The 23,336-nt window shown below is 36.9% G+C and overlaps 1 protein-coding gene across 1 annotated transcript in view; it reads left to right on the top strand.

Moving 5' to 3' along the window:
* TM9SF2 (transmembrane 9 superfamily member 2) overlaps positions 1 to 23,119 on the top strand; it is a 28,723-nt gene extending 5,604 nt beyond the window's left edge. Inside the window, exons 2-17 of the mRNA XM_060769555.2 lie at positions 524 to 591; positions 1,893 to 1,986; positions 3,966 to 4,093; positions 4,959 to 5,088; positions 7,093 to 7,217; positions 8,126 to 8,240; positions 9,325 to 9,404; positions 9,513 to 9,621; positions 12,646 to 12,778; positions 13,472 to 13,591; positions 14,344 to 14,401; positions 15,253 to 15,412; positions 15,769 to 15,920; positions 16,440 to 16,551; positions 18,420 to 18,591; positions 21,668 to 23,119. Coding sequence (XP_060625538.2) covers positions 524 to 591; positions 1,893 to 1,986; positions 3,966 to 4,093; positions 4,959 to 5,088; positions 7,093 to 7,217; positions 8,126 to 8,240; positions 9,325 to 9,404; positions 9,513 to 9,621; positions 12,646 to 12,778; positions 13,472 to 13,591; positions 14,344 to 14,401; positions 15,253 to 15,412; positions 15,769 to 15,920; positions 16,440 to 16,551; positions 18,420 to 18,591; positions 21,668 to 21,735 — 1,824 coding nt within the window. The 3' untranslated portion in view covers positions 21,736 to 23,119. The remainder of the gene's footprint in view (positions 1 to 523; positions 592 to 1,892; positions 1,987 to 3,965; positions 4,094 to 4,958; positions 5,089 to 7,092; positions 7,218 to 8,125; positions 8,241 to 9,324; positions 9,405 to 9,512; positions 9,622 to 12,645; positions 12,779 to 13,471; positions 13,592 to 14,343; positions 14,402 to 15,252; positions 15,413 to 15,768; positions 15,921 to 16,439; positions 16,552 to 18,419; positions 18,592 to 21,667) is intronic.
* Positions 23,120 to 23,336: the final 217 nt, after the last annotated feature.

The raw sequence follows: 23,336 nt of genomic DNA, 5'->3' as shown, positions 1-23,336 counted from the left end.
ACCCAGAGAACTTAAGTGTTCAAGGTGGATTGTATGGGAGCAGATAATCCCATAGGTAGTCTGGACCCAAACCATGTAGGACTTTAAAGGTCAAAGTCAACACTTTGTACTTTGTGTACCAATGGTAAGGCGTTTTGGGAGTAGTGAACTAAACATCTGGATCCCTTTTGTAGTCTCCTGGTTAGATATGCTTTTCTGCATAGTTAATTATTCCTAGTTAAAGAATACCATTACCTGGTCAATTTTACTTCTCTGTATTGCGTTATTTCAACAACAAATCCTTTTTAAATTTTGGAACAGGTGGGACATGTATGCTTCTACTAAGGTTGGTTGTTGCACTGCAACTCCAGTAAGATCTATCCATCACATTCAGCGAGTTGCAATCCAACATCAGGAGAATCATAGTATCCCTGCCCTGATGTAAATATCTTACTTATTCCTACTGTGTTTATTTTACTTATGAGTTTGGTATTTTATTGAAAATAAATAGTAATCAAAACACTGTATTTGTCTCTTTTTGCAGTCTTCCATAGAGGTGTTTGTGAATAGACTGGATTCTGTAGAATCAGTCCTTCCTTATGAATATACTGCGTAAGTACATTCAGTCAGACTCTGTAACATGATCTGTAACAGAATTATTTCTGAAAGCATTGCTAAAAATGTAAAAGTTTACGAATAACTTGATTCACCTGCAGTGTCATTAATAGCTTTGCCCTTGGTTTAGTCACTCGTCTCTTCTGTCATTTCCTCAGCTGTTGTAGTACAGGAAGACATTCTTCCCCAACAGCTCAGGTGATAAAAGTGCTACTCTTGCAAGGATGACAAAGATACCCTTAGAGGAAATTTCTTCCTATCGTTATAATGGCATTTAGGAAAGTGAGGAGAGATATGAGGGGTGAGCTGACAATGATATTTTAGGGAGAAGGTTGGTAGGATTGTTTTCTATATCTTTGTGTGGGAAGATATACAAATTAATATTTAAATATAAATTCAGAAACTAAGGAGAATAAAGTATGACATCAAAATAATAAAATAACCAGAAACTCACAAATCCAGTTCCTAGTGATAATCACAAAATTTTGTTTTTATTGTTGCTGAATATCTAGCAAATAAGTCTCCACTTTCTGGTTGTTTGTAGTTCATAGAAAGCTCAATGAAGAGTCAGTTTTTCACTTTTTTGGACTTGAAAAGCAGGAATAGCAAGAGGGAGTCCTGCCATTAATTTCCTTTTTCATAGCAGCACTACTTTGGATCCATTGTAGATGTAAAATGATGGAATCTTATCTGACTTATTCTGATTTCAGAAGAATAAAGAAACTGGTTTTATCAGTTACCTTTATTTTCCCCAAACCCTGAGGAAAGTGAGAGGTTGACTTTTCAGTGTCTTTTAGAAAAGTCAGTAAGAACTATTAAAAAACAACTGACTTTTTATCTAAAAGATAAAAACTGTAGACAGTCATATTTAATGAGCATCTACAAGTATTTTAATAATGTCATGGTTGGAAATGTTTTATGTAGAGTAAAAGAACTCCTAAGATGATATATGATCATTATTGTAATTTTCTTAACTGAATATTGCAGTGAGTACTTTGCTTGTTTCATAATTAAAGTAAAGAAGTTACAAAACTGGCTTCAGCCTTAATATGCAAAATTATCAACAACAAAGTGTGTTCAAGTGATACAATTCTATCTAAAAATTTTTTTTCAGAAAATTGATTTGTGAAATTGATTAATAAGCTTTCCTATTTAACTCTAGATGAATTCATTGGTTCTGGATACAGATCATTGACAAAACAATTACTGTTGTGTGTGCTTTAGCTATAAAATTTCTGATGTGTTTCAAGTTGTGTTAAGTGTTGGAACACAACAGACAGTTCTACATTTTTCAATAGGTTTGATTTTTGCCAAGCACCGGGAGAGAAACGTCCATCTGAAAATCTTGGTCAAGTATTGTTTGGAGAGAGGATTGAACCATCTCCATATAAGGTATATGCTTCATTTAAGGCGTTATGAAGAATAAATTTGTACAAGTTAATGAAAAAAATAACTAAGACAAGATCAGAACATCAGTAGTGGGCGGGGACTTGCTCTTGAAAGTCTTGTGAGGCATTGACATCTGGATTTGTTGATGCTGCACTGTTAAAATTCTCCCATAGTGCTATTTTTCTTTGCCTTTTGTGCATGTTGGGAAGTTAAAATGCAATGGTGGGTCTAGCTATGTGCAGGGTAATTCTTACTGGACATTCTGCTTCAGGAAATTCAGAGCTGCTTTTTTTTCTTCTATTCTCCACACTAGGCCTTTGAAGAGAACAGTTTCTCATTTTTGGTGAAAGCTAGTGTGTGCTCTATTAGATAGACAAAAAAAGTGGAAAAAGACAAAAAGAGATAGTTGTGCTACAAGCTTGTAAATGTATTTCCCTATGACTGTTCTTTGACAGGCCAATGACTAAGTAGATATTCTTCAGTATTACGTATCTGCTTTTGGGCTGTTGAGTAGAAGGGGCCACAGATGAAGAAAAGAAACATCATCTCACCCCAGAAGCAATTGCTAGTGATGCATGAAATACTCTGGAATGAAGTTTGCAGCTAGTTGATAAGATCACAAAGGATTTTTTAAAACTATAACCCACAGCTAGCTGTAGTGTCACAGATTTTTTCCTTGTCATAGTGTTCAAATGTTTTTATATTTATAATGCTGTTGCAGTCTGAGCTTTACATTGCAAGGGGGGCACAGGCAGAATATGCAGAATGAGTCATCAGTTGGCTTCAGCGGAGAGATGTTGTGTCAGTCCTCAGTGTGTTTCATGAGAGAAGTTCTTTGAGTGCCCAAATTTAGATATTTATGATCCATCCCAATATTATCTGTGGGCCCTATTCCTTTTTGGTGCTGTCATCAGTCTTTATTTGGTGCACCAACTTCGGTAATAAACAATGAAAACCATTATAGTGGTTCTAAATATGTGGAAATTATAACATTCTGAGATTAAGATTTCTGATTATTTATATGGCTATGTGCTTTTTAATCCAGACTTCCACATGCACACTCCTGTGTGTGAGGAAGTAATGCTTGTTTTAAAACTTCCTTTTCTATTACAGTAAATAAGTTGTGGAGTGCCTGGTGGCACAGTGGGTTAAACCACTGAGCTGCTGAACTTGCTGACCAAAAGGTCAGCAGTTTGAATCTGGGGAATGGGGTGAGCTCCTTTTGTTAGCCCCAGCTTTTGCCAACCTAGCAGTTCAAAAACATGCAAATATGAGTAGATAAATAGGAACTGCTCCAGCAGGAAGGTAACCGCTCTCCATGCAGTCATGCCGGCCACATGACTTTGGAGGCATCTATGTGCAACGCTGGCTCTTCGGCTTAGAAATGGAGATGAACACCACCCCCCCAGAGTCGGATATGACTAGACTTAATGTCACTCAAGGGGAAACCTTTACTTTTAAATAAGTAGTCAGCAAAATTATTATGTTATCACTAGAGTTTGCCTTAGACTTATCTTTCGTGATGAGACAACCACAGGCACCAGCTTTAAATCAGGCCTTCTCTGTGATCTTTTTTTTTCTTGACAAAGACAGCCAAGATAAATTTCATGTGTAAAATCCACTCAAACCCCAATTAATCTTGGTTTAATTTCTCCTGTGGTGTATGAAAAAGTCATACAAACTCAAAATAATTTTGAGTTGTGGTATCATTAGATTACTTAGCAAATTACAAATTGCATTTGCTTAATCTTTTAGGTGCATGGTGCCTTGTTTTATCTGTAATTGAAAAATTATATGTGAAAGACTAATCAAAGTACAAGGGTAATCAACAGGCAGCAGTGTTATTATTTTCATTTTCAGCTGTTGCAATCTAAGAATGTGTTTATATGTTTCCTTTATTTTTAAAGATTTTCAGATACTTTGAAGAATGAGTTAATGAGAAGATTTTCTTCTTAACTAAATGTTTCTGGTTTTATTTTTAGTTTACTTATAAAAAAGAAGAAGCATGCAAGCCTGTTTGTACAAAAGAATATGATCTTAAAAAACCTGAAGACAGACAGAAGCTAGATTTTCTGAAAAAAAGCATGCTACTGAACTATCAGCATCATTGGTGAGCTTATTTTTTAATGTCTACTGTAGGGTGAACATATAACTGAATTTATAATATGATATCCTGCTTTAAATCCAAGATTATAAAATGTAAAATTAAAATTGTAATATTAATGAATTAGCCAAACCAAGGTGCTAAATTATCTTAGTGAGGTAAAGAAGTATGCTACTATTCTGGTATTGTCTGTATGCCATTTAATGTGGTTTTCTTTAATGTGGTATTTGATTGATAAATGGTCAACACTGCAAGACTTATCTCTGATAATGTTCGGTTCATTACTATTTGACTGTACCTGTCTCTGAAAAAGACCACTTAACTGAGATGTGCACTGTTAAGAATAATTTTGTTGTCGTTCCTTTAAGTTACCGATTAACAGATAAGGTCTGGGTTGGGCAGATGTCAAGCTTGGAGGGACATTTTGTGTTAAACTCAAACCTTAGGATCTCAAAACTGAGTGCCTCGTACAAAAGGCATAAAACAATTCTTATCCTAGGGATAGATTTGGATTACTGAATGGAACTCACATTTCAACCACTTAAAACTGTACTCCTGACTACCACATGTGTCTACATTTCAGTGATATAATTGGAGCTAGAGTCATTTGATACCTGATGCTTATATATATATTGGGAGTTTAAAAATCTTGCTGTTTAAAAATCTTGCTATCCTAGCAAAAAAACAAAGAAACAAAATCTCCACTAAGGGAGCATAATTAGATTGTAGTGCTTCAGTCAGAAGAAGATTTATAAAAATTTGTTGTAGATTGCCTGGAAATTCAAGCTTCAGTAGGATCAAGTAGAGCTTTCTTGGTGGTGACATCTTATGAAGCATTTCCTAAAAGGATGCTGTTACTGATCTCTTGCAGGATAGTGGACAATATGCCTGTAACATGGTGTTATGAGGTTGAAGATAATCAATGGTTTTGCAATCCTGGATTTCCCATTGGTTGTTTTATAACAAAAGATGGACACCCCAAAGATGCCTGTGTTATTAGTGTAAGTTTTAATAAGTAATATTTTCATGATGCTTATATGTGTCTTTTTCTAAGCTTTTGATTTCATCATTGTGTTATCTGAAGAAGTATACAGTTACAGTCATCCTGTATTAGAATAGATGGAAATAATAAGCAGCTAGTGTGGTTAATGCTATGCTGCTTTTTGATGTCTTATCTACATCATACTGGTCAATAACAGCTGAATTTTTTGTTTACCTCACGCTATTAAAATATTCTTTTTGTACTCTTCCATTAAATTTCAGGAGGCAAATTTGCTTTTTCCTGCCATATGTTAAGTTATTGTCAATGTAATAATTCATAGGTTTTACTGTTGTGTACTCCGAATATAATATACTAGTCTTAAGCATGTACAGTGGTAATACACTGTGACTGATGCTTAATTTTGCATGAAAGGATGAAGGACCAGTTGAAAGGGATTTAGAAAATCTAAGAATACTGTATATGGAATTAGCTAGCCACCACCCAACCTAACACTTTTCCCAAGAAGAGGATTTTCAGAGTCCAGAGTTGTTGTTTTTATTTATTATTATTTATTTATTATATTTATATACCATCTCTCTCAGCCCAGAAGTGATTCGGAGCAGTGGAACTGCTCTCTCTCTCTCTCGAAGTTAGCAGTATTCTGGCACAGCTGAACAGTATACTACATGGAACGCACTAAGCCCAAGATAGCTAAGGGTTGAGCACACAAGTGGTAGATCAAAACACATCTGTCCTTTTGTCTGCTATTCTGGCCTCAGTGACAGAAACTTATCCAAGAATATTGGACCAGATATTGCTCTGGACATTTCCACTAATTGAATTTGCAGAAACCTTTTATTAGCTATTTTCACTCTCATAGAAGACAACCATATTGACTCAGCCATCTTCAGTATGTATCAACTGGTGAAAGTGTATCAATGAGAAACAGCAAGTCGCTTCTGGTCTGAGAGAATTGGCCATCTGCAAGGACGTTGCCCAGGGGATGCCTGGATGTTTTACCATCCTGTTGAGGCTTCTCTCACGTCCCCACATGAGAAGCTGGAACTGACAGATGGGAGCTCACCCTGCTCTCTGGATTTGAACCGGCGACTATTCAGTCAGCAGTCCTGCTGGCACAAGGGTTTAACCCATTGTGCCACCAGGGGCTCCAGATGTTTACATAAGTCCTGTAAACTAATATCAGAATGCTAATACTAAGAACATGCTTGTAACCTATTTTTGACATAGATGTAGTTTGTCGAATTTGTTTTTCTTCTTCCATGTTAAAATAAGGGTGTAGTTCAGAAATGTGCTTTTCCTTGTGGTCTCACTCAAAGCAGACTTTTTAGCCAACTGAAATAGCACACTATAAAAGTTGAAGTTTCTTTGTACTTCTCTCTGGTCTACTTATAAAGTGCCAGATGATCGGATGAGTTCTAGGGGAAATGCGCAGTTATCCTGGTATTGTCACATTAACTCTCAATATAAAGTTGTAGTATTTTTAGCAGTTCTTTGACAAAACTCACTGCTGGATTTTTGTCAAGATAGGTGAATATCTGAAGAGTGAATCCTGAATTTATCAGGAGCTATAAAAAATATCAGGAGCTATTTATTTAGGCCACTATGGGCTCCTTTGGTACTGGTTTTTCAGGGCCTCTAGCTGAGATCTTTGAAACTGGAGACGGATAAAAAATTGAATCTGAGAATGTTTTCATGCATTACAGCAGTGATTCTCAACCTGTGGGTCCCCAGGTTTTTTGGCCTACAACTCCCAGAAATCCCAGCCAGTTTACCAGCTGTTAGGATTTCTGGGAGTTGAAGGCCAAAACATCTGGGGACCCACAGGTTGAGAACTATTGCATTAGGGGGAGTGCTCCTTTCTAGCCAGTTTAATGCCTTTCACAACAGCTAAAGTTAAAATAAAAGCAAATTGCATCATTTAGTAGTGGTTCTAGTGTTTGGAAGGTCATTCAGGTTGCAAATTGTATTTAATATTATTATTCATTTTAATTCTCTTTTTTAGTCAGAGTTCCATGAACACAATACCTTCTATATCTTCAACCATATGGACATTAGAATAGTCTATCACATTGTAGAAAATGAAGCACCTAGTGCAAGACTAGTCGCTGCCAAAATTAAACCAAAAAGGTGAGCATCCAATCTTACTGCTATGAAATACAGGATTTGGGCAGAATGTGATAGCTGTCTTAAAACTGAATTGAAAGATTAATGGAATCTTCTTTATATGTGGAGCCCACGGTGGCACAGCAGGTTAAACCACTGACCTGCTGGACTTGCTGATCGAACGGTTGGCAGTTCAAATCTGGGGAGCAGGGTGAGTTTCCGCTATTAGCCCAGCTTTTGCCAAACTAGCAGTTCTAAAACATGCAAATGTGAATAGATCAATAGGTACCGCCTTGGCGGAAAAGTAATGGTGCTCCATGCAGTCATGCTGGCCACATAACCTTGGAGATGTCTACGGACAACGCCGGCTCCTCGGCTTAGAAATGGAGATGAGCACTAGCCCCCAGAGTCGGACACAACTAGACTTAACATCAAGGGGAAACATTTACCTGTATTAGACCCCACTGTGTCAGGCACAGAGACCATGAAGATGATAAACAGTTTTGGTTTAGTTCTTGAAACTGGAATCCCCTTCACTTACTCTTATTATCAACACATTCCCCAAGTTGGCACCAAAATGTATTAAAATATAATTTCACTGTGGCTTCCTCTAGTGTGAAGACAAACATCTTACAAATTCATAAAGGTTGATGGATATTTGCTATATGGAATAAAAATCTAACCGATTCGCTGCGCCACCGGGGGCTCCAGGTCTTATATAGAAAGCCCCATATAGGAAGTTTTTTTTCTTTTTTGCTTAAACTTGCATTTGATATGTATGACAAAACTTGTTTCTCTGTATGTCTTTATCAGTGGTTCTCTGCATAAAATGTTTACTTCTAGTTTTGTTATCGAAAGTATCTGATAAAGAGCAAATGTGCATATTCTATTTTAATCTATTATGTCCATCTTTTTCTTTAAAAACAAACCAGTTTCAAGCACACAGATCCTGAAAAGCCAGACTGCTCTGGACCACCTATGGATATAAGTAATGAAATGACTGATGGAAAAGTTAAAATTGTCTATACTTATTCCATTTCTTTTGAGGTTGGTATACAGTACTTTCATTTAAAAAAATGTATATTACCTCAAGGATACTTCCTAAATAGTCTAAGGCAGGTTACTGTTAAATTAAATTATGATAATGAATTAAGAGGTATGGTTTATTTAAAGTGATCATTAGTTACCATGCGTAGCATGCGCAACAGATGGCCATCCAGCCTCTGCTTAAAAACCTCCAGAGAAGGAGGTTGATTTCAAAACCTTTGATCATTTTGGTCACCCTTATCTGGACACTTTCTAACTTTTATATGAGTGCAGCTGATGTCGTTCAGTGCATGGATGAGACAGTAGTATAGAGAGCAGGAGTTTAGATGTATTAGCCACTAGTGATTATTTTTAGACACTCTTCTTGTACAAAACAGACAGATTCTACTTGAGCCTGAATGGAACCAGACTGATATTACGTAACATAATATGAGTGGCAGAGAAATTTCTAAACTTTACTCTGAATTATCGCTAATGAGAGTTAGGAAAAAATCAAGTTATGGTTGTATTAACCCTAGGAGGTGGTTGCCCAAATAAATCATAAGAATATGGTCAAACACAATAAGCAGAACAAGTTTAAGGTTATAAAGAGAAAATACAAATGCCATAGTTATCTGGAGAAGGGTGCCATGTTATAGCTCTTTCTGTAATCAGTCTGGAAAATTGTGATTTTAGGTGTGAGTGTGGGTGCACATGGTTTTAAGACAAAACAAATATAGAGGTCATGGAAAGAGACGAGTTAAGACAGATAGGATAGAATTGCATAAAAGCTGACATAATCCAAAAAATGTGGATTGGGGGGGGGGGGATACTTTTCTTTTTCTCTCATAGTAAAAGCCTATATAATGAAACTACCACTGCCATGCGATGAGGGGAGAGTCAGGGCAAATAAAAATATTTCATACAGTAAATTATTCTATGGAATTTGCTTCTCCTACTTGTAGCTACAGGCACCACATTTGATAACTTTAAAAGTGATTGGTTTCATGTTAACGAGTCCAACATTTTCAGGAGTAAAAATTCAAAATCATTCAATCTTCCTTGCAGTTGTGAAACATGCGATAATTAACCATTTATTTTTCAGGAAAATAAAGAAATCAGATGGGCATCCAGGTGGGACTACATTTTAGAATCAATGCCCCATACACACATACAGTGGTTTAGGTAAATTTCAATTTTAATTCCATAATTATATTGGAACACCATTTTGGTACAAAAGATATAAATGTTGATGTTTGATCATGATTTGTTTGTGTGTTTGGTTTTTTGTAGTATTATGAATTCTCTCGTGATTGTCCTTTTCCTTTCTGGAATGGTAGCTATGATCATGCTAAGAACTCTCCATAAGGATATTGCAAGATATAATCAAATGGATTCTACAGTAAGTATACCATTTTCTGAAATCAGCTATTTCTTGCTGGTGAAGAGTTTTTTGATTTTTTTTTCATGCCCGAAAACTTGAATATATTCATGTTTAGAAGTTGTTTAAATGTTTTATTTTGTTAAAATATGTAAGTACAAACAATTATTTTAAACAGCTAAAAATATATTAAACAATTCATTGGTTAAGACCAAATGATTTAAATCCAGGTGACACAATTTAAAATAATGTGACATGTTTAATTGGAATGAAATCAATTTAATAAAAAGCCATGTTTTTGACTTGACATTGAAAAATACTAGCTTTGTTTGAGTTGGGCCTCCAAGGAAAGAATATTCCACAACTAATGTGCTGTGGCAGAGAAGTTCCTCCCACTTGTCCTCCCAAAATGTATTCTTTCTACCATAGAGATGCAGAGGAGTGCCCTTACAGTAAACCTCCGTGGGCAGGCATCTCTATCTATCTATCTATCTATCTAGAGAGAGAGAGAGAGAGAGATCAATTATTCAAGCCTTTTAAAGTTTTAAAAGTCTTCACTAGCTCTTTGAGTTCAGAGTAGAAGGGCACCCAGTTCCTTCAGTATTGTACTACTTATGTAATGCCTGCAAAACAGTTATGGAAGAAAACAAAAAAAGCGAGTGGGGGGGGGGGGTGATGGTTTTGAATGATATTCCAGTCAACAATCTATCTGTTGCTTTTTGCACTAGCTATCATTTCTGAGTTATCTTCAAGGACAGCCCCATGTAAAGTGCATTATAGTTGTCAGATCAGAAAGTTACCAGTGGATATAATAATAATAATAATAATATTAATAATAATAATAATACTTTATTTTTATAACCCGCCACCATCTCTCCAAGGGGACACAGAGAGGCTTACAAAGGGACAAGCCCACAGATTACAAATAAATACATTAAAATAAAATAAAATCAACAGCAGCAATCAAATAAAAACATATCACAATCTCAAAGCGACATCATAAAAACAGTATCATGGCAAAGAGAAAATCGAGGCTGGGGTTGGGCTTAAAATAAGTGTACTGGTTCCTAAATAGAGCTGAGGGAAAGTGCAAAAAATTCAAAAGGGCCAGGCTAGAAGGGTAATACCCTTAGCCGTAAAATGTTGAGGTTACCAGAAAGAGGGCCAAGTAAAGTGCAGGAGCTTAGATTAGGTGGGGCGAATTGTCTGGCTGGACTCCTGTGGCTGATGTGTCCCTGCTCAAGAAAAGCTGTATTTGAGGAGCCAGTTGAAGCTGAGCACTGAGTCCATCTGGGCCTTTAGTGACAAAAATGGATTTTTGAGTACTCCCTTTCTATACACTTGCGCCTTCAGAGGAACCTCGGCTACATCCAGGGCAGGTAGCTTACCCAGTTCTGAGATCTGAGAACCATTAATCCACAGAGCTTCTGTCTTAATGGGATTCAGCATCAGTTTATCAGTCCTTTTCCAGCCCATTTTAGTATCTCAGCATTCTTCCAGCACCTTCATTGTCCCAGGTGATTCCCATGACAAGGAGAAGCAAAGCTGAATGTCAGCAGCATACTGATGGCATTCAGCTCCAAAACTTCTAATAAGCTCTCACATCGTTTTAATATAGTGTTCCTTCACTTATTGTGGGTGTTACGTTCCAGGACCACCCGCAATAAGTGAAAATCCGCAAAGTAGGAACACTATATATATTTACAGTATTTAAAATCAGAAATGTTTTGTCCAACTTACCAGGCAAGGGCCGTCGCAGTGATGGGCACCCTCCCACCGGCCATGCTGCTTGCAGGGGGCATCTTCTTCCCAGAAGCCTCCTGCGTGGCGGGAAGTTTCCTGCCACTTGGCCAACTGGCCAACCAGTGGCAGGCCCCGCCCTATTTGTCATCCTGGGAGAAATACCAATCAGTAAGGAACTCCCTGATGTCTCTAATCACTAAGATAATAGTGAGGATTACCCCAGCAGCCTTTGTAGGGCTGCCCTGGGCCTCCACAGGACTCTGTGGCTGCCAGGGCAAGATGGGAAAGCCAGCCCTGGCTCATCCAGGGACAGGGCCTGCCGCTGGTTGGATCAGCCAGAGCTGGCTTCCCCACCTCACCCCAGCAGCCTTTGCAGGGCTGCCCTGGGCCTCTGCATGGCTCCATGGCTGCTGGGGGGTGGGGGGAGGTGGGGAAGCTGGACCTGGCCAAGCCAACCAGCTTACTCTGGCAGATTCATAGATATCAGGACAAGGTCCCCTTACTTTCAGTCAAAACTCTTCCCCTCCCTAAATAAAAATGGCATGCCTTTGGCATCTGCAAAAGTAACAGCCTTGTTTGGACAATCGGAGACACTTTCTCTCCTTACTAACACTCTGGAGAGTACGGTGTTTGCTTATGCTATAGCTGGATGTGTGAATTAACATGATCTGTGACACTGCTTGACTTCCAAAACCTATCTGTATTCTTCCAAAACCCTTTCCCCCACATTGTGACAGCATTAGTGGCTTTCTCTACTAATATCCCATTAATCAAGAGCTGCAAAACAACCATGTGAGTGAATCTATCTTCTTTTACTAAGCATTATAGTTTGGACTAGTACTCTGGTTGATGTTGACTTTGGCAATGCAATGCTGTAGCAAGCAGTTTCAGACTAGCAGCAGCAGCCACCCCCACCCTTATTTGTTTCAAACCTTAATGTATTGGATTAGGTGGATCCTCTTCATTAGACAGAAAATTGTTAAGTCGACTGTTTATTGTCACCTTACCATTTGTGTGTGGAGGAAGTATCCATAGCTGCTTCAATAGCTGACATATGCACAGTTAACGTTTTTCTTAGAGGACCTGTTGCCTTTAAATGTATTGAAGTCCAGCATCTGATTCTTTGTTTGTCTGCAAAAAATTGAGAGAAGGAGCCAGAATCATCAGCCTGTGGAGATTGTGCATGTGGATGGAGAGATTGTTCTATGGAGAGAATCCTAGCGATCTAGAATTGGAAGATATGTATCAAGGTGAATGGTGTCTGTAAGAATAATATGCCAAATGTCCCTAATTCCTTTTCAGGAGGACGCTCAGGAGGAATTTGGCTGGAAGCTTGTTCATGGTGACATATTCAGGCCCCCACGAAAAGGAATGCTGCTTTCTGTATTTTTAGGCTCTGGGACACAGATTTTAATTATGACTTTCGTTACTTTATGTAAGTAAACATAGAAGAGGTACCTGGGTAAATCATGTCTTATTGTGGGTTGGGAGATCAGAATTGTTGAATATACTTATGTTTCCTTCCTCCTTTTCTAAAAGTGTAATTGCATTTTATATCGAGAGCTGGTGCCACCTTGCAGTTGCTTTGCAGTGTGGTTAGGGGATCAGATGGGATTATATTTACAGTGTCTAAACTAATCTTAAATATATGAAATTGCCAAAATGAGAATCTGCAACTGTCAAAGAAGAAGTGGAAGCAAGAGTAGGCCACTGGTTTCTGCTGCCTGCCTATGACTCATTCTTTCAATCTGCCTTCAGCTACAGCAGCCATTCTGTTAGTTGCACCAAAGAGAGGAATGGGAAGCATAGCCATTTCATTGGGTCAGATGAGATCCCAACTACTTTTGGCTTCTCTTACTAAACTATTTCTTTAGTTGTAGCTTTAAGAAGTGGTGCCTGAATCTTGTATTTTTATTGATCAGTAGGTCACTCTTGGAGCCTTTCTGGTTAAAAAGCAAACATTTAAGCATTTATTTGAATTTAAAATATTATAAATAAAATGAAATGATAATAAATATGCAATTATGTCATCAGTCCTAGCTTTTATATGTAGTAGAAAAGGATGAATGATGTCAAGCATACACATCTTTATATATCTTCTGAGTATTGTCTGTTTCCTTTTCGGTAGTCTTTGCTTGCCTTGGATTTTTATCACCTGCAAATCGGGGTGCATTAATGACCTGTGCTGTGGTCTTGTGGGTGCTGCTTGGAACCCCAGCAGGTTATGTTGCTGCTAGGTTCTACAAATGTAAGTATAAAGGTTTATTTAATGTGACAGCACATAAATTCATTAGTCTAAATTATCATCACAGCTGTGATTCCCCCCCCCCCAATACTTTTTGCCCCTTGGGCAAGAGAATACTATTTAAGACTGAAGATACTACATAGAGATTTAGCTTTGTTTTGTAAATAAAAACTTAAAAGATGGTTTTTTTTTTTTTTTTTTGTAAAATTGATTTTATAAATTTTATGGCATTTGGTCTCACGAGCTCCTTATAAAAAAGGAAGAAGAGGATAATTGATATCATATTGGTGGGAAAATCAGACTATAGTTTGCTTTTGAAATTGCTGTTTTTGCTTGACATTACAAAATTTGCTACGCTTTTGTTTTCCTTGATTTACACGAGCTTGAAAGGAAAATAAGTGCCATATTGGGTTAAAAATAAGACCTGCTTTCATGAATAGTGCACTTTTTGTATTAATCTGTATATAGTGCTATGTATATTGTACACTGAATCTGTGAAACTGTATAACTTTATTTTAAATTATTTGATTCACAGCTTCATAATAATAGATAAATTAATAATTAAGAATTTGGATAGTAATTTTGAAACTTATCTAGTCTTAAGTTTTCAGCAATGAAATAATTTACATGTGAGGTCCATGTTTGATTTGATTTTGACAAAATTGAAGAACAGAAAATAAATCTTAACTTTACTTAGAATTCATACCCAATCTGTGCAGATAAAACAATGTTGTGATGGTCTTCTTTTTCTAAAGCATTTGGGGGTGAAAAATGGAAGACAAATGTTCTGCTGACAGCCTTTCTTTGTCCTGGGTAAGCTAATGCATATAATTCCTCTTAAATTCTCTGTCATAAGCTAAAATGGGTAAGTCTTCAGTAATGTTTAGCTGCCTTCAGTGCACTTTTTTTGGAGGGGAGGGGGAAGATGGTATTATGATCCTGATAATCTATGGCCATTTTATTTAGATGTTTTTATGGTCTATTTGGAATTGATTCCAGAGTATCCATCATTGTAGCAGTTATTAAAAAAGCAACGTTGTGGAATATGCCACATTATCTGACAATACCCCATTGATTCCTAGATTCTAGCATAGAATCTAAATAATCAATTGGCCAATATTGGAGTCAAATAGACTTTTGGAACAATAATGTCAATGATATGGTAGATGATGCCGGGTTTTTTTGTTTTTGTTTTTGTTTTTTTACTTTTTGGGTTAATTGTGTTTATTTTGGTCATGTGAACATTTAATTAAACGGTACCAGAAGGATTTTTATTGTTTTTTGTTTTTTTAGAGGGTTGCTTTTCATTGATTTCTAGCTATAATCCTTAGGCTCCTCAGACCATGCTGCACTTGGCCTCATGTAATGCCATATATTGTACAATACCTATGTTAAATCTCTTGGCTTAATCACAGCAAGCAGTCATCCCCTCAAGTGTAGTTAAGGCGGACATATATTTGAAGCTATTTAGCCGAAATGTCAGTTCCTGGTGGAGATCAGTCCTGTTAGATTAAGAAAGAAAGATTTGCTTGACCTCTTTGCTTCATATTTTCTGCTTGTCACCTAGGTTTAATGTTAAGCTTAACACACACTAATATTATTTCAATAACATTGAAACTAATCATGTATGAATTATTACATTACATTTCTTTCTGTCTCCTAAGCATTGTATTTGCGGACTTCTTTATCATGAATCTGATCCTCTGGGGAGAAGGCTCCTCTGCAGCTATTCCTTTTGGCACTTTGGTTGCTGTTCTAGCTCTCTGGTTTTGCATATCGGTACCACTGACATTCATTGGAGCCTACTTTGGATTTAAAAAGAATGTAAGTGATTTGTCTTCTACTCCAGGTGTGAACATAAAAGTAGAAAAAAGAACCTCATGCATCTGAAAATTAATTCTGGTTTATCATGGTCCTTTAAATGATGTTGTGCATTAGGCCTGAATTTAATGCTTCAACACTATGGATAAAAACATGATCAAATTGTATGATTCCTAGAGAGCCACGTGGATCCTGATCAGCTTCAGTACTAAGATAATCATTGCAAGTGTGTCAGTATGTGGCAATCTTTGTATGCATTATGTTTAGAAATTCATGTTATTTTAAACTGTTTTGAAGAGATACACACTTTTAATAGTGATGTTTAATTAGTTAACCTTCAATTTTATATACTTTTAAAGGCCATAGAACACCCAGTCCGAACCAATCAGATTCCTCGTCAGATTCCTGAACAGTCATTTTATACAAAACCATTACCGGGCATTGTTATGGGAGGTATTCTTCCCTTTGGATGTATCTTCATACAGCTTTTCTTCATCCTTAATAGCATATGGTAAGCAGCCTGCATACCTCTTGAATAGTTTGTTCCTTCTGACTGTTACTACTTTTTATTATTTTAAATAGAGATTGCATTTGTGTCTTGAGCTTCTCACCATTGCTTGCTTCTCTTTGATGTCACATAAAGCCTGTTTTACTATTGAAGACATGTCACCTATTTTCCTGTTGGTGAGAGCCTTTTTGTAATAAAGCCATGTGCAGTTTTCTGCTGTTGTTGGTTCTAGTGCTGTCTGACATAGAAGGTCCTGCCACCCTTGAATTAGACAGGGCCTCTTTGACTGTGTTTTCTAAGGTGTATGAGGAGCATGGAGCTAAATTGAAAATTTGAATAGTTTCCTACAGCTATACCTAGAATTATATCTGTGTGCAGAATGAGCAGTTTGCAAAAGATTTTACTGAAGCAGGACAGAAAATGTTTGCTTTATACAAGATACAGTGTGTGGCTAAAGTCCAGTATTTATAGAATCTTTAAACTCCACCAGTTTGACATTTGATAAATGTATTTTTTATCTAGGTCTCATCAGATGTATTACATGTTTGGCTTCCTGTTCTTGGTATTCATTATTCTGGTTATCACTTGTTCAGAGGCTACTATTCTACTTTGCTATTTCCACTTGTGTGCAGAGGTAAGCTTTCACCATATGCTGTCATGAGATAATACTCCAAAATCTCTCTTATTTTCCACTTGGGTGTAAGTGGCAAAAATGTCCTATCAGTGGCTTGGATTCAAGTGAGGAAGGAACATTTTTGCCAACTCCTCTCAGTTCCGGCACAATCACAATATCTTAGCCCTTTAGAGATACTTCAGAGCAACCTTTGTAGGTGCAGAAGACTACAAAGAGGAGGGGTGTGTGAGAGAAAACCTGGATTCTTTAAACTTACTGGGTCCAAGCCAATATATTTAAATATCATTCACACTTCTTGTGAATCATTAATGAGACTGGGAGAACCTCAGATGCTGCTTCCCAAGTGCCAAGATGTCTATATACAAGAGTTGGAGAAAGTATCTGCACAGTAACATTATAATTCAAAGCTGGTTTTGGATGGGTCCCTTTCTTTCCAGCACCACAACTGATGCTTCTCAGGATGGTTCCCATATCTTCTGCGTACCATTTTCAGGAGGCTAAAGGCATTTCCTTGGGAGAGAGGAGGGCAAAATTCACTTCCACTGGTCCAGTTGCATGGGCCTAAATCTATAGTAGGAAGTACTTGTTTGGGAGAATTGGCTAGTGAACCCCTGCAGGGAAACTTTCCTAAGTGTTTGTTAAACAACTATGATACAAGGTTCAGGCTAGAAATGTTTAAAAACCTTGGCTACTACACTACCATTGGCCATGGCTTTGTATGGCCACAAGGAGAAATGGGTGATTTTTAAGTTTACAGTGCTCTAGTTATCCAAAGCATTGCTACCTCAAATATGAGCAACTAGAAGTTCAAATTAACAAATCCTTGCTATCAATCAGAGCCAGTCAAGTTTATCACTGATAAACTTGACTGGTTCTGAAAATTCAATTATCTCCCACCTAAAAACCAACGTAAAACGCCCTTATGTCCAAAAACCATCCCTGTGATGGTTTTTGGACATAATTGGTTATGTTAACAATTTATTTATTATTAACATTAAGGATTATGGATGAATGGAATCGTGTGCCTTATGTTTTTAATCTGTTTATTGTTCTATGTGTTTTATTTGTTCAACTGTTTTAGCTGTTATTAGTTCATGGGATATGTTTTATTGTAATTTTTTTAAGTGGCATTGAATCTTGTCAGAGTTGTAAGCCACCTTGAATCCCCTACGGGGTGAGAAAGGCGGGGCATAAATAAAGTAAATAAAATAAATATTTATTTCCTTTATTTATATTCTGATTGGATACACAACCTTGCAAGTAGATCTGAGCTGAATGTTTGCGACATTTCAGGTTAATTTCATCCTGAAAACTTCACACAGATACAGTATTTGCCCTTTTACATCCCCAAAACTTCCAGATGCCTTTTTGGCTAAGAAAGGCAACCGGAAATGGCACATGATTTCATGTATGGCATATGAAGGTGTAAATCACCTTCCTACAGGTGGCAGTTGCATACACTTTCACGTATACTTAACCTGAGGACTTTTACTGAGATTAATGAATGGATGGATCTTACAAAGTACTGTACATGAGCCATACACATTCATCTGTGGTCTAGTGACTTCCATCCTGGAGACAATTTTTCCCATTTTTGTGAAATGTGTACTGTTTTTCCCAAAAGTCCACCTTTTGGGAAAAAGTCGCTTGCGGGCTGATAAGTGCAGGATATAAATAATGTAAATAAATAAACCATTTCCAATGGAGAAAGTTACAGGATACCTGTTTATTGGGGCCAAAAAGCATGTAATGTCCAATGTATGCTTTATTACTTTGTTTTAAACCTTTTAATTCAGATAAGTTGATTTCTTGTAACTAAGTATGTCAAAAAGTAGTTCTAATTAGAATGACCTCTTTCTTTCTTCTAGGACTACCATTGGCAGTGGCGTTCCTTTCTTACCAGTGGCTTTACAGCTGTTTATTTTCTTATATATGCAGTGCATTATTTCTTTTCCAAACTTCAAATTACGGGTACAGCAAGCACCATTTTATATTTTGGCTACACCATGATAATGGTCTTGATATTCTTCCTTTTCACAGGTAAATATTTGTTTGTCTGAGTAAAGATAAAGGTTTTCCCTTGACATTAAGCCGAGTTGAGTCCAACTCTGGGGGTGGGGTGTGTGTGTGTGTGTGTGTGCTCATCTTCATTTCTAAGCTGAATTGCTGGCATTGTCCTTAGATGCCTCCAAGGTCATGTGGCCGGCATGACTGCATGGAATGCCGTTACCTTCCAGCCGAAGCGGTGCCGGTTGATCTACTCACATTTGCATGTTTTCAATCTGCTAAGTTGGCAGTAACTGGAGCTGACAATGGGAGCACACCCCGTCCCGCAGATTCGAACTGCCGACCTTCTGGTTAGCAGCTTAGCAGTTTAACCTTCTGCATCACTATGGCCCTTTTGTCTGAGTACATGTCAATATTAGTATAATGACTGTGGATGCTGGCCTTGCCAGCCAAACTCAAGAAAGGAATTTCTTGACTTGGGTTTTGCAGTTTAAAGCCAATTCTGAGGTGTTACCACTTTACCTTTGGAAATTATTTAGCTGGCTGTTCAGCTGTCAAATAAGCATGTAAAATGCTGAAATAATTAATAAAGGGAAAAATTCACTACAGTTCAGTATCCTGGCATAGGACAGAAGGATGGACTTAAGATCTTCTGCTTGAAAAAGTCTGTTCTTCCATTATATGGATGCAAAGAATATGTGTCAGTTTTGAAGGTTGTTCAATGTAAGAAATTTTGTGTCCTTTGTAAAATACTCAATCTTTTCACAGAACGTTTTTGCCTCCAGTGGTAGAGATTTAGTGATGATTTATTTTCTGTTGCTGTTCATTGGGATTCTTGCTGCTTTTCTAGAAAAACCTAATGAACTGCTTACAAGGAAAAAATAGGAAAGTGTTTATTAAACCATACCTGGTGAATTTCACTAGGCTAAAATGAGATCATTCTAGCAAGTTATCGAAATCACACACACATAAGCCCCATGGGCGTTTAGCTTTCTGTGTCAAGTTGATATAAAAGCTAAAAAGAGAAACTCATAATTGTTGTATCAAAACTATTATATTGCCGCTTACTCATCTGTTAAAAATGGTCAGCCTCAAGAAGGGTTTTGACGGTGCCCTGCTGTTATGTCAGTGCAGCACATGCTCGGGGCACTTGCTTCTCACACGGTATTCCGGGTCATTGATCTGACACAGCAGGCAAAATACTGGGAGCTATGTGACAAATCTGACTCACAGCTGGGCCCACAAGAGTGTCTCGGAGTAAATGAGTCAGTTAAATATCAGTAGCTTAGCCAGCATGGAAAAAAATCAACATGATATCATTCACAGTTCTTCTTGAAATATTTTGTAGTGAATGAAGTGTTGCTGAATCTTTCTCATGCTTAGAATGCTTGCAACCTGTCATACAAAAGTAAAAAGTTTCAAAACAAAGGAACTAACCTTCAATAATATATTTTGTCCATAAAAAGGTTTGTGCTACTTGACTGTAAAATTCTCGGTTATGTCAAACCAACTTTGAATCACAGTGGTTGAGATCCTGCATAATTTTTATTGTAGCTATGTGTGACAATTCCACATCCCCTCAAATGCCTACTTCTTTGGCCAGGTAACACCCCAATCAAGAGAATGGGGAAATTATCTCTATAGTGCTCTTTCAGATGGGGATGAATTGAAAACAGGCAGAAGAGAGGAATTGACTGGGAGAGCATTGCAGACATCATTTCCCAATTTCCTGATCCACAACAGCTTCAGATAGGGCACTACCTGCATGCAAACATAGTTTTGAAGGAATATGTTGCATTACAATATCTGTAACATGAATCCCAAGAGTTATGAGATTGTACTGTAAGTACTTTGGCTGAGGAAGCTCTCAGATACATAAAACCTGCAACAATTTCAAAACAAGTTTAACTACTTCGCAACTTATGTCTTCAACTTACTGTGTTTCTTTAGAAATACAACTTATACAGTGTGTGTTTCTAAAAATGTTTTATTGAGAGTTTCCAAACATACTAAAAGCAAAAACTCTGAATGTCTAGATATGCCTTAAAAAAGAAAAAAAAGGAAAAGAGACCCAAAACAGCCAGAGACAGAAAAAAAGACAAGTAATGTCTTCCAGCTTTCCTTGTTCTAGTTATAGGTCCACATGCATACAATCTTCTCCATTTGAAAATGGTTGCACTTCTTTTACTCAGGTCCAGATTTAAGACAAATGAGACCCTGTGCTGAGGCCCCTTTCTTGGGTCCTGAGGGAGATGGGCCTACACTGTCTGCTTTGTGGCACATTTCCATAGACTATCAACTCTATCATTATGTCTGGAATCACTCCAAAACCTTCAAATTTATACTAGCACCACAGAAGCCAAATCCATCATAAAAAAAAAAATCAAGAAGATGGATTCTCCTGACCAAAGGGTCCCTTTGCTTAAGCACACCTGAGCACAATGGTGAATCCGGCAATGCTTGTCATACTCCAGAATCAAAACTTCTTAAATTGTGAACTAGTCTGTCTTGAATTAAAAGTTTTGACTCGACTGTGGACTCAAATATGTGATAAGATCAGACATCTCGGAGGAGGGGTTAGGGTTAACAATTGTTTCATCTCCAGGCAATGTAGGATGCTCTTACGATTTTTTTTCTTTTAAAATATTAGATTTCACTAGTTTCTCTTTAAAAAATAGTAACATCAGGACAAAACAAGTGTTTGACAGAAACTGTTCAATCAGCTACATCTACTGGCTAACTCTAAATACTTTAACTTTAGCTTTATATGTGCCACTTTGTATTATATTGCATATAGTTCATGATATGGCTTAAACTTTAAAGTGTTCAGGATATATATCAGGCATGGGCAAACTTCAGCCCTCCAGATGTTTTGGACTTCAACTCCTACAATTCCTAACAGCCAGTAGACTGTTAGGAATTGTGGTAGTTGAAGTCTAAAACACCTGGAGGGCCAAAGTTTGCTCATGCCTGATATATATGGACTAAAGAATCTGTACTGTAGATGGAGGATGGGTCTATATGTTTATTAGATTATGTAACAGATCCGTTGGTTGCACTAAAGTGAAAGGAATGTATTTCTGATACAGTCTTATGTTCTTATTTGTAGGAACAATTGGATTCTTCGCATGCTTTTGGTTTGTGACCAAAATATACAGTGTGGTAAAAGTAGATTGAAGAAATTCTCAACTAAAATACAGATGGCATCAACCTAATTCAAAGACATGCTTTTGGGAAAGAATTTAATCTTTATCTGGAGTATTGACTTCTGTACTTTGTGAATGATACTGAATATACATTTTTCTCCCACTCAGACTTGTGTATTGTAACTTACAATCTGGTTTCACTTGGGTGTTCTTAATGAAGTTTGGACTTAAATATGGTATGCATTGTACATATTGCTGTTCTGGAACTTTTAAATTCCAATGGCAGGCTAAAATGATTTAATGATATTTCTAAAAGAATTGTTGTAAATATGGATTTGTAAGCCAGGATCTAATGTTGTATTAGAATACTTGTACTAACCTAAAGGTCTTTCTCCTGCTCTGTCCTCTTCCATTGCTGCTCCAGAGGATATATCAGGCGTACCTAAGCAGTTATATGGCAGGGAAGTGAATCGTCCCCACCAATCCCATCTCTGAGTTTGTTGAGTGGAATTATTTTTCTTTCAAAGAAATGATTTTATATCATGATTTTGATGGTTTTCCCAGTGTGTTACTTTGAATCTGAATGCTTCTGTTTTATATTGGAGCTATGGCCATATATCCTTCTCCACTTTATCTGTGACTCTTTTGGGTTCCATTGGTGTTGGCCTTTTAAAAAGATGTGCCTCTTAAGTCTTGGAATCTATATATTCAAAATCATAATAAATACTGTAAAGATTTTCAGTGGGCTATTACACATTATAAATAAGTCTATTAAAGTTTGTAAATATAAGTATATAGAGATGTTTTTAAAATATGTAGATTATTTTATTATGTGTTACATTCTAGTTTTGATTTAATTCTTTGTTAATCTGCTCCATTCAAGAAACACATAATACTCTTGTACTACTTAGGAATCTCATTTCATAATGGAACTTCAGTATCAGTCCTAATCCAGTAACAGCATTAAGTTAAGAGATGGATTAATATGTTGAAAAAATCTGTATATATAGAAGCAAGATGCACTTCTAAGTGTGTTCAAAACAGGTTTTAATGATGCATTTTATGCTGAAATGGCTGGTGGCTTTGTCCTTTGGACATACAAAAGCACTCCTTGCTTTATATTAAATAGAATAAAATTTGTCATGTGTTGAATTAAAATTAATCCACACACATTTTTGAAAATTATAATGGAAACATGTTTATTGTGTTGAGTAGTTTTGACTTTACTGGTTCACCTGTTAGTAATGCTTGCATGTTTCCTGCAAGAGCACACTTGCTACCATGTAACTGCATGTTTTGGGCTCAGAAGCCGAAAAACTAGATAAATTAACTGAGGTTTTTCTAATTTTCTTTCCGAAGATCATAAATAAGGATGTTTGACTATTAAAATCCAATAAAATATCATTTGTTAATAATTGCATTTTCTAAACAGAACTTTTAAACCAGCATTTACTTTGCACAAGTATAATAGGATGTGTTATGTATACAAATGCATATTGCATATTTTTATTTAGCCAATGGCCAATTTCATCGGTTGCTCTGTTGCATAGGACTTTAACTGTGGTCCACTAGAGACACTTAGTCACTTTATCCAAGGTCAAAAAGTTTCTGTATTTGACAACAGCAAAGCAG

This window comes from Anolis sagrei, chromosome 3 (assembly GCF_037176765.1).
Source record: "Anolis sagrei isolate rAnoSag1 chromosome 3, rAnoSag1.mat, whole genome shotgun sequence".
NCBI classification, from domain to species: Eukaryota; Metazoa; Chordata; class Lepidosauria; order Squamata; family Dactyloidae; genus Anolis; species Anolis sagrei.
The sequence above is the reverse complement of the archived record's forward strand: the minus strand, read 5'-3'. Positions and strand labels throughout refer to the sequence as shown.